The following is an 11,775-nucleotide window of genomic DNA, read 5'->3' as shown; positions in this document are numbered from 1 at the left end:
CCACTCCAGCCACAAATTTATCCAGCAGGAATTCCAGCACTGAACCGACCGGGCAGCTGACAGGGTCCACTGCATGAGCCGAACACCAAGACTCAAAAACCTTGCACTTAGAGAAATACAGCAGTCTAGTAGAAGGCGCACAAGCGTTATCAATGGTCTCCTAAACATCAGTGGGAAGACCAGACGCCACTGTCGCTAGCGATTGCCTCTTATCGCCCACAGCCTCCATATCTTGGGTCAAGGATGCCAATTCCTGCCCTGGAGCTGAGACAGCAGATCTCTCCTGATAGGAATCTGCCAAGCGGACTTCTCCACCAGGGAGCTCAGTTCCGAGAACCACGTCTGGGATGGCCAGAATAGGGCTACCAGAAGGAGGCGGATCCCACACTCCCTCATTCTGCAAAGGACTGCAGGGATTCACTTGACCGAAGGGAATACATACAGTCTCAACTCCAGCCACGGATGAGTGAGGGCATCTATCCACAGAGGTGTCGGATGAGCTGAGACAGGGAAAACCATAGGGGGCACTGTGTCGAGCTCTGCGACGTAAAGAGGTCCGCCTCGCCAAACATGCTCCAAATTAGAGCCACTGTTTAGCAGTGCAACATCCACTCCCCCGACTTGAGCTTCTGTCTCGACAGAAAGTCCGCTGCGATGTTCAGGTCCCCTTGAACGTGAACTGCTCTCAGCGAAATAAACCTGTCTTGAGACCAAAGGAGGAGGCGGTGCGCATGCCTGTCGAGGGTGCGCAACCACAAGCCCCCCTGGCGATTTACATGGGACACCACTGCCATGTAGTCCGTCCTTACAATGACATGAGTCCATCAGGGCCGGGAGAAATTGATCCAGGGCCAGAGAGACAGCTTGCAACTTGAGGAGGAGCCTCAAGGGGGCCAGAGCTGCATCCATGCACTTGGAGAATGTCCGCGGAGCCAAAGCTGAACCAAATGGAAGGACCCGATACTGATACGCCTTTCCCCCAAAGGCGTATCTAACCTGAGGTTTAGTATAATGCCACCTTTATACTCAAAAACATCTATATAGTCCAGTCTTTTTAAGCCAAAATGGGGGTCAACCTTGAACAAATTGCAATAGAAGCAAACTCAACTGATTTTGTATCCTCAATTGTCCCTTTTCCACCAAGGCAGAGCTGGTGCTGGTTCGGAGCCAGAGCCTAGTTTCAAATCGGTTCTTTGTTTTTCCACCGCCAAAGCACCAGCTCCGAACCAGTAAAACTGGTTCTTAAGTAGCACCAAATCATTGCAGGGTCTAGAATGGAGCCAAGAAAGAACCGCTTGCGTCAGGGGCTGGGGGCGGGGTTACCGTGACCAACAAGACGAATAGAAACTTGTGACCGCCATTTTTAAATAGCAGCTAGTCGAGCTAATAGCAGCTCGATTATAATATCCGTCTATGTAAGTTACGGCGAGCTGCACGAACGCGTTGGATTCCGATGTATTTTTGCAAACCCATGAGCATCCATAGTATTGCAACGTCCGTTATTGTTGATGGCTTGTTCGAGATGCATCGGAGCGGCGAGGACCGATCGGAGCTCCGGGAGTGTTTGGATAGCATGTACGACTCCTTGTGCTTTTAGATCGCTATCGCTGTGCTTTGATGTCATGCGGCGATCGATCTGCGAGAAGCCGATGCATCTCGAACAAGCCTGGCGTGTTTGTGTTTGGCGCTACCGCACTAGCGGTTGCTGGGCAACATGAGACGTATACAGTGACGTAAGATCTGGCTCTGTTGTGTCTCTTTCTAGCCGGTGGAAAGGCAAACCGGTTCTTAGTAAGCTCGTCAGTCCAACCAACTCTGAACCAGCTTTGGCTCTGGCTCTGAACCAGCACCCGGTTCTTGTTGGTGGAAAAGGGGTAAATATGTCCTGAGTAAGGGAAAAAAGTCCAGAAGAATCCCATTAGGGGAAATTTTCGAAATAGACCCAAATATAGCCTATTCATACGCCTATTCATTCTTTTTCTTATGTGAATAGGGTAAAAATTTTAACCTTTAGATATCACCATGAAAATTACTGAGTTGATTACTTGCATCAAGACAAACAAAAAATGTATTACAAGTTTTTTAAAATTGTTTGTTAACATGGACAAACAGTGCATCTTTGTCAAATAATGAAGGAGTTTGACATTTTAAGGGCTTCCTGCCCATCTTGGACGCCATCTTGAAAATTACACCTTTCTAGTGGTCAAACTTTTAGTATGTTATTAAGGACACCTAATACTACAAAAAACAGCTTCGAAACCTTTTGTTAGAATTTTTTTAGGGTTAGGTGTTAGTTTTTTTTTCCATATATGCAGCCACCTATAATCTATCTATGTATCTATATATGTATCTATCTATTAATCTATCGATCTATGTATCTATATATGTATCTATCTATGTAATCTATGTCTATATATATTTCTATCTATGCATCTATTAATGTGTCACTATATGTACAGGTATACTCTGTCTGTCTCTAGCCTACCCCCCCCCCCCCCCAAACTACTACAGTGGAGCCTACACCAAACACTGATCCCTAAACCTACCCGTCATTGTAACCTTAATACTTGTGTTTTTATTTTGTATATTCACTATTGTTTTATACGTTTTATTTATCAGCAATGATTCATTCACACATACATTATGGACGCTGCAGTGGAATCTGAAAATCAAATCCATGACAGATCTCTTCATGATCAAAATTGAACGACCATGGGTCGTTAACCCTCAATAATAAAAACGCATCCTGAAAAAACATTCACATCCTTGTCACACAAGCAGTTTGTCATAAACACACAACCATAAATACACCGAAATGTCACAAATCACCTGTTGGTCATAAAACCCCCATAAATGGTCATATCCTGTCATAAAACCATAAATAATTGTTGACACAAGCTCTCCTATATAGACTACTATAAATATAACGTTTGGCCATTAACTTTTCAATGCATCACTATTCATTTATATGAGGAGAGTTCTCTGCATGAAAGACCCGCGACTGCAGATCATTCAACGTGCTACTGTATTTCTCTCTGATATGGTAAATGAAGAAATAATGGAGGGTTTTATCTTTGACAAGAGGATTGACAGGCCAGTTTACTGTGACAGGATGCGTCAGAGAGCAACTCTAAAGATTTTAAAGACGCAATTGTATGACGTGATAGTACGTCCCAAAGCTTGTCTACTTTTCTGCTATACACTCAAATGTACTTTTTCTTCACAAAAAGAGTATATACTTTTAGGGCGTAGTAGTAGGCGAATTGAGAAGCAGCATCACTTTCAGCTGCTTCTTCTCCTGTGTTTTGATCCAGAGATTCTTTACTCTTTCAGAAGTTGTGTAATAGCGCTCCCTACCGTATAACAGTGAAAACACTGATAGACTGAAAATTCAGTCAGTGGTCGGGAAAGAGTAAAGTATTGTAGATTTGAAGTAAATCCAAATGCCTAACATTAAGAGTCTTTATGGAGTAAAGATTTTGTAAAAGGTTATCATATTAGATAACATTTGTAAAGGCTGTAAAAAATTGTTGAACGCATCACTAAATAAATGAATCAATTAAACTATTGGATTATTTGTTTTAATTTTTGTTTGATATTCATTTTAGGATAATTGAACTTAATAGTTTTGGACAAAATTAAGAATGTTAACCTGATTCTACTAAATGGCATTGAATTAATCTTATGTAATAAACTTAAGTTTACTGAAATAAACAATGTTAATTAAATGCGACATAACCCACTTACGTAGAACCTGTTGACATAAAAAGTTAAGCAAATCCAACATATATTTTGGATTTTCCAACAAAATTTTGATTAAACATTACAAGGTCAAAACATATGCACGGGTGAATTGTTCGCAAAGAACATGCATTTAGAAAGGATAGATAGGATGGAATTTCTTTTTGTGCAGACTTTAAGTTAACTCTTACCAAAGATTAAAATGTTAAAGTTCAGTCCCTGAAGCGTTTATTAGTGAAATTAAAACACAATGTACCGATTGTATATAACCCTACATGCAGTCTTTAAATAAATGCACAAATATAAAAAATCATTAAGCTGTCATTTATGTGTATTCATAAAGTCAAAGGGTGTTCTAATAATGTGTTCTTAAATGTTAGAAAAAGAAATCTGATCTTCAAAAGGCGTCAGAATTGAGGTGTAATTTTGGGGTGCCTATTTCTTTCACACTTTCTCCAAGAACAACAGGATGGGGACAGCTCCCCCAGGAAGGAAGGACGATTTAACTTATCATAACAATGAATGGATAAGAGTAGGCTATATAAAATGTAACTTGGCCATTTTGTTTTGACCCCTGACTTTTTCCTGAAGACACAGGTATAAACATCTAATTATATTGATCTTACAGCCTGGTCCATGTGAAGTGTCAAAATGGTCACATTTTGGGGTCTCCCTGCAAGACAGGAAGGCTTCAGATAGGAGATTTTATGATAGGAGACAGTCGTGGTCTTTGATTGTAAAACACCAGGTGACCGGCCTATCTTTTAATTGCTTGATGTTTCCTGAAACAAACTGCAAATGCTAATACATAGCAACTACACAGAGAGGAAGGGGAGGGCCTGTGCCCCTGCCATGATGAAAACAATCTTCATTCTCAATTTAGCAAACGGAGAGCAAACATCTCCTCTGCTCAGAAATTCAAGGATCCATGATTTTAACCAGAGACAAAAAGACCTCCTAATTTCACCGATGGTAAGTTCACTTCAACACATGTTTAAAACTACCTTTAAAATACTTGATAATTTAACGTCTTATCCCAAGCAATATGAACTATTATTCACTATTTATCTATGCAAGTCAGGATATTGTGGCATCCACATGAAGATCCTATATCACTGATGTATTAGATTAAAATGCTTCTACTTGATAATTTAACATCTTATTTTGTTTATTTTATATGTTTTATTTACCTGTGTAAGACCCGTGACTGTGTAATCTGAAAACAATTCACTCTGACATATTTCTCAGTTTGAGCTGTGGAGTTCACTTCGAGTCCGGTTTAAAAAACTTAAACTTAACTTTTAAATAATTAATAATTGTATTCTTATCTCATATATATTTTATATGTTTTTATTTTATTTAACAATAGCCCAGTGGATTTATTTCTTAAACTCATTGAGGAAAAAGTTCATTTCAACATGGTGTTTAAAAGATTAACTTTAGAAATGTCACAGTCATCGTCTGCACCATTCTGTCTTCGTCTTCACTACAGTTCCCAGAATCCTCCTTCATCACCTGCACCTGCTGTTCATCATCATTATCATCATCTCCTTCACCTGTGTTCCAGTTATTATCATCATCTGCATCACCTGTCTTGTTCATCTGTGTGTGTATTTAAGTTCCTGGTCTTCACTTGTCTTTTGCCGGTTATTGTTTGTGCACTTGCACACTGTTTCGTGTTTGTTCTAGTTTTTGCCTATGTAAATAAATATTGAGTATTTTGTATCTTCGCCTACCTTCATCTTCTTCATCAACCCGTTGACGATACAATAAATAGTTGTCCTTAAATAAATTTAATCTTCATTTTTTTTATGTGTTTTATTTGTCAATGCTATTTCTTAAACTCATTCCACTGTTTTTATTCTCTCCCACAGACATTATGGACGCTGCAGTGAAATCTAAAAATAAAATCCATGACAGATCTCTTCATGTTCATAATTTCATTGTTCTGAGGACATTATCCTGCTATAATAAAAACACCCCTGAAAAACATTCACATCATTGTCACACCAAGCAGATTGCAGTCATAAACACACATCCATAAACCCCACGGAACCACACAGGGTCAAATGTCACATGCCAAATGTCTTAAAACCCCCATATATGGCATATATCCTGTCATAAAACCATAAATCATTTTTTTGACACAAGCTACAACATATAGACTACTAATCGTTCATTCTGTGCCACTTCAGAATCAACTACAGAGCACCCGTGACAGTTTAAAAATTGGTGCTGGAATGACTGCATCAGAGTGATAATGTCTCTAATCTAATGTCTGATAATGCTACATTATTGTATATAGAAAATAATGTGACAGATATAGAAACAACATAAATGAAGTTAAACTGATGAATGCTTGCTCTGTTGAAGCTGCACAAACACAAGTTGCTAGTTTGAATCCTTATCCTTCACTAATAACTTCCTGCAACTTTTAAAAGTGTGACGACAACTATTAACAAAAACTAATCAGACATTAGAAATTAAACATAAAACTTTTTTTTTTTTTTTCCAGTTGGAGAACCACTGAACAAAATGATACACAAAAGAAAAAACAATGATAAGATGCTATCATAATGCTTTATTGATTCAACAGAAGAGAGGAGAAGAGAGATTAATCAAACTTTTAGATTTGTTAATAATGACTGATTACTTTGAGGTTTCTGTTAATGATTGAGCTCCTGTTACTGCAGTGAATCATAACAGACTATAAAGTACATTTACGGATGGAGCCGTCAACACAGACGACCCACAGAAATCCCAGGTCAAAGCTCACATGCTTGTGGCCATTGGGACAGGCAACCATCGAGATCCAGTCTGTGCCAGCGGGGTTGGATCGAGTGACACCAGTTCTGCAAAATCATCAATTCTTTAATGTAGCATTTATATCAGAAAATTAATAATCACTTTTGTTCATACAATGTCTAATATGATGAAGGTTCTGTTCACCTTTGGTATAAGTTCCCTTGAGAGTTGACACCAAAGACACTGCCATCAGTTGCTACTTCAATCATGGACAGAAGTCCAGGAATATTCACAAAGCCGGACCCGGAACAGGCATTACTAGACACATCCTGCAAGAGACCCAAAGAGACACAAACCAGTCAACCATAATAAAGTCACATAAAATAACTAAGTTTGCTGCTTTCACACCAGTTTCTTTATTTCTTTTGTTATGTCAGAAAATCAAACATGTGCATGTCTACTTTATGTCTACTTTATTTTTAAAAACCTGGTGTATCTAAACTTGAACTCATGCCCTTGTATTTAACATTATATTATATCACCTTCAAGATGTAGATTTGGTCAGCGCTGTTCACTCCCCAACAGCTGTACGGGCCACAGCTGAAATACTTCAGCTTTCCATTAATTGAAACCCAAGGAATAGTGCTGGATGGTGATTTGTTGTTAGCATCCATATTTAAGCAGTAGATGTTATCATTCACATTGACACCTGAAATGATCTGATCACCTCCAGCATCCACCTGTTTGAGAAGGCCTAACAGTACAATCAACAGGTTGGATGAAAGATTAATTTAAGAATAACAATAAGATAATGTCTTTAAAAAAATAATGACTGATTAAGCATGTATTGATTTTTGTAACTTCTCTTTTCACCTCCAATCTGCACAAAGCTGCCACCCTGCAACTTGAAGATCTTGTCAGCTGCATCCACCCCAAGCAGACCAGCAGGACCAACACTGAAGTGCTTTAGAGACGTGCAAATCTTTGTGAAGGCATTAATATTTAGGACAAACGCTTCATTTTGATCGTTCACTCCAACCACTGAACCAGATCCAGCGTCTATCTGCTTCAGGGAGCCACTCATCACTTCACAGTTTAAAGCTGCAAACACACGGTGCAAAATGAGTACAAATAGACACTTTCACAAAATACATTACATACTGTTATATATAAAAAACTAGCAAAAAATATTTATTTTAAAATGGATTTTTAATATAATGTATATATTTATGTTACCAAATCACATTAGTAGCTTACCCAGAGTGGGAAGGAACTGGCAGCTGAAGAGTAGCAGGACGCTCTGAAAAACCTTCATTGCTCTGTTCATAATCATAAATCATTTATATAAGTGAGTTCAATATGAGTAAGGATAAAACATAATGAATATTAAAATAACATTAATTAAATGAAGACAACCTTCTCTTGATAGATCAGAATTCAGCAGTCAGTGTGGATTCTTCTCTTCTGCGATACAGGTACTAGAAATTTGCATCCAATGTTGGCAAATGCTGTTGAGGGGTCATTTAAATAGCCGAAATATGTTTTGGGGTGGGGCTTCTACAAGGAAAACATCCAAACGAATTGTAGATACAGGCAAATACAGTCTTTATCTATACATCAAACATTTGTTTGGGTGTGATATTTTAGAGACGAGGAAAGTCAATATAGACATTTTAACCAGTCACGATAACTTGCTAATTTATTTTCCCGTGTCTACAAATCTTCATTCCATTGGATAATTTCCTGTTTAATAATTTCCTGGATAAATTTCCTCTATCGGGTCACGGGTGAAGGTGAAGTATGTAGCTTCTGTGACAGTAGTGGCACCTGCCTAAAAAATAAAAATAAAAAATGGAATAATTTTTTTTTAAAGCAACTGTCACGGTTGTGTTCTGTTGACTTTTATTTTGACATTCTGTTTTGTTTCCTATAGTTCCTGTTTCTCCGCTCTGTTTAGTTTTAGTTTCCTTGGTTACTGATTATGCCCTCAGTTGTTTCTATAGTTACATATTGCAGTCACCTGCACCTAGTTTATTTCCTTTGTTTGCCCAGTGTATTTATACCCCCAGCTTAGTTCAATCTCTTGTAGGTTCTAGTTTGGACATCATCCTTCACTTTCTGTGAGGGAGGCAGAAGAGGAAAAAGACATCTGCCCCGTGCCAGCCACGGACCCCAGGCCAGAGCACACTCCCGCTATGGAGTCAGAGCCAGCCACCATGTCCATCCCGGAGCCTGAGCCAGTCACCATTTCCGTCCCCTGGCTAGAGCCTACTGCCAGATCCATCCTGGAGTCAGTGCTTGTGGCCCAGTCCATCCCAGAGCCAGGAACGGATTACTGTCTGATTGATTTGTAGTCTGCAGATCCATAGCTCACTCTTTTCTTTACCCTCGAAATCTCTCCTTCTCTGCCGGTACTGTCCGACTATATGGACTATCCGGTTCCGCCCAGAGTCCTTCCTCCTCCAGTGGTTAAGCTCTCCAGCTCTCCGGCTCCACCTCAGGCTTCTCCACTAAGTCGTCAAGTCACCTTTATTTATATAGTGCTTTATACAATACAGACTGTTTCAAAGAAGCTTTACAGGGATAAACAGGAAAATAATGATTCAATGATGCAAACAGAGTTCAATTCTGCTGTAAATAAGCTCTAAAAAGAAAATATATCATTGTTCAACTGAGGTCAGCTCAGTGTTGATTCAGTTCTGTTCAATAACTGTGTAAACATAATTAAATATGAAATGAGTTATATTAAAGGGATACTTCAGCATTTAGCATTAAGCTTTGTATCAGCAGAAAACCTGTAGTATTTTCGAATTACCATGCTTCTCTCCCTCATATCCCCCTGAGACAAGAGATTTATGTATTTTTTGTCTGGAAAAAATCCTCCGACGACGCAAAAATCGTCATTTTGCGTCATTTGAGAATTTTTTGGCCAGAGGCTAGAGACTACAGCCAGTAGTAGGCGCTGTTCCGCATGTTTCGTCACGGAGACTCACGATAAAACGGCATCTTTTCAGTTTCAAGTCAACTAGTAGCTGCCCTCTGTAACCAGTAGGCGTGGCTTGGAAGTGGCCTCGTAGGGCAGCGAAGCAATTCTGGGAGTTGTTGTCTTTCATCCACATGAGCCAAAAATATTTTTTTTGGCTTTTCTCAGTCTAGAAGGCTCCAAATTCAAAAATAATTTCACATTTCTACTACATAAATGACCCAATTTAAATACACATTCATCTTTCAAGAGGTGAAGTATCCCTTTAAGCAGCTCTGGAGAACACAGTGATGGCATCGTCCAACTTCATTTCTAATCGGATAATGTCAGTACAATCAAATCCCCAACTAAGCCAGCCAGAGGTGACAGTAGCTAGGAACCTAAACTCCATCTGTGACAGAAATGGAGAAAAAAACCATGGGAAAAACCAGGCTCAGTTTGGAGGCCAGTTCTCCTCTGGCCAAACAAACCAACATGGTGTGGTTATGATCACAAGTCCGATTGTGGATTGGTCATTCAGAGTATTGACTTGTCTTTTTCTTGTGTTTTTTTGCTGAGGATATGTATTGCTAAGCAGCTGGACAGGGGAGCGGAGGCAAGCGGCGAATACAAGAGATTCGTCACTGTGAACAAGGAGGCGACCAGACTGTGCGTGCCTAAGATGGAGAAAGTCAGAACCTCCCTGCGATCAAAACACCCAGAGGTCATAGCAGCACGTGGGATGGTGGAGGAAACCCGCCTCAACTTTGAGCGGGAACCAACTGCGGAGAGGCGCAGCGAGCTGAACGAAGCCAAACAGTTTCTTTTCAGAACCTATGATGCCATCAAAGGGGAAGAACTGATGGAAAGAGTGCGGAGGGTGCAGGCGGCGCAAGGGGAACAGCAGTATGGGGAGGCCTGGAGGGTCATCAATGAAATGACGGGGCGGAAGAGGACCAAGGAGGGACAGGTGAAGGGACACAGCCCGGAGGAGAGGGTGATGACCTGGTCAAGCCACTTCAAAAGGCTGCTGGGAGAAACAGCAGATGCAGCTGAGGAAGAGGAAATACCATCAGACCTCCCAAACCTGAACGTCAACGATGGTCCCTTCACACTCGGTGAGCTCGTCAGGGCAAAAGCCACAGTAAGAGTGGGAAAAAGCGCTGGTCCGGATGGCATACCCCCAGAGGTGCTGAAGAACTGTGATTTTGATGACATCATTCTAGAGTTCTGCAACCTTGCTCTGCTGCACAATCGGCTGCCTGATATGTGGTCTCTATCAAACATCGTGCCAGTGCCCAAATCCGGAGACCTCTCGAAGCCGGACAACTACCGAGGCATCAGCCTGACCTGTAGTACTGCGAAAATCTACAACCGCATGATTCTAAACAGGGTCCGGCAAGCAATCGACCCTCACCTGAGAGTAAATCAGAACGGCTTTCGAGAAGGGCGAACTGCTACAGCCCAGATCTTGGCACTCAGGAGATTGATAGAGGAGGTGAGGAAGGACAACCTGACTGCAGTCCTATGTTTCATAGACTTCAAAAAGGCATTTGATTCGATTCACCGAGGCACGATGGTGAAGATCCTGAAGGCATACAGAATTCCTCCGAACCTACTCCGGGCAATAGAGTCCATGTACTCAGGAACAAGGGCCAGGGTGGTGACCCCAGATGGCAACAGCGAGGAGTTTGACATCCTGGCTGGAGTTATGCAAGGGGATACACTAGCCCCCTTCCTCTTCATCATAGTCCTTGATTATGCGCTCAAGAAGGCAATCAGTGGGCGAGAGCAGGAACTTGGCTTCACGCTGACACCAAGGAAGTCAAGTCGACACCCGACAGTAGTCTTGACAGACCTTGACTATGCGGATGACATCAGTCTGCTCTCCGACAACATGGAACAAGCACAGGAACTACTACACAGGGTAGAGCTAGAGTGCACCAAGGTTGGCCTTAGGGTAAATGCAAAGAAAACTGAGGTCATTACCTACAACGTTCCACCAGAACATCAACCTCTGATAACAGCAGGAGACACTGTGCTGAAAGAAGTTGAGGACTTCAAATACCTGGGCGCATGGGTCAACTCAACTGAGCAAGATCTAAAAGTGAGGAAGGCACTTGCATGGAGGGCCCTGAACGGCATGAACAGTGTATGGAACTCCAACCTTTCCCGCCAAATCAAACTTAGCTTCTTCTACGCGACGGTAGAGTCCGTTCTCCTCTATGGCAGTGAATGCTGGACCCTGAATCCAACTCTAGAGAAGTCCCTGGACGGGTGCTACACCAGGATGCTGCGTGCAGTGCTTAACATCAGCAAGAGTGCGC

General features: G+C 41.2%; 1 protein-coding gene across 1 annotated transcript; it reads right to left on the bottom strand.

The window, feature by feature from the left end:
• Nucleotides 1–5,565: 5,565 nt before the first annotated feature.
• LOC307153004 (fish-egg lectin-like) lies at nt 5,566–7,995 on the bottom strand. The gene is made up of 6 exons (XM_079862059.1): nt 7,903–7,995; nt 7,744–7,805; nt 7,360–7,587; nt 7,029–7,240; nt 6,691–6,815; nt 5,566–6,593 (listed from the first exon to the last, which is right to left on the bottom strand). The coding sequence occupies exons 2-6, from the start codon at nt 7,799–7,801 to the stop codon at nt 6,449–6,451; spliced, it is 768 nt and encodes a 255-aa protein (XP_079718185.1). The 5' UTR covers nt 7,802–7,805; nt 7,903–7,995; the 3' UTR covers nt 5,566–6,448.
• Between the last annotated feature and the right edge of the window lie 3,780 nt (nt 7,996–11,775).

Source organism: Squalius cephalus, assembly GCF_949319135.1.
Source record: "Squalius cephalus genome assembly, chromosome: 24".
NCBI lineage: Eukaryota > Metazoa > Chordata > Actinopteri > Cypriniformes > Leuciscidae > Squalius > Squalius cephalus.
This window is presented reverse-complemented; position numbering and strand designations above follow the sequence as displayed.

Coding starts and splice junctions, on each gene's coding strand:
- LOC307153004 (XM_079862059.1), bottom strand. CDS start 7,801: ATGAAGGTTTTTCAGAGCGTCCTGCTACTCTTCAGCTGCCAGTTCCTT. Junction 7,241..7,359: donor CAGCTTTGTGCAGATTGGAG/GTGAAAAGAGAA, acceptor TTGTACTGTTAG/GCCTTCTCAAACAGGTGGAT. Junction 6,816..7,028: donor ACCAAATCTACATCTTGAAG/GTGATATAATAT, acceptor GGTCTCTTGCAG/GATGTGTCTAGTAATGCCTG.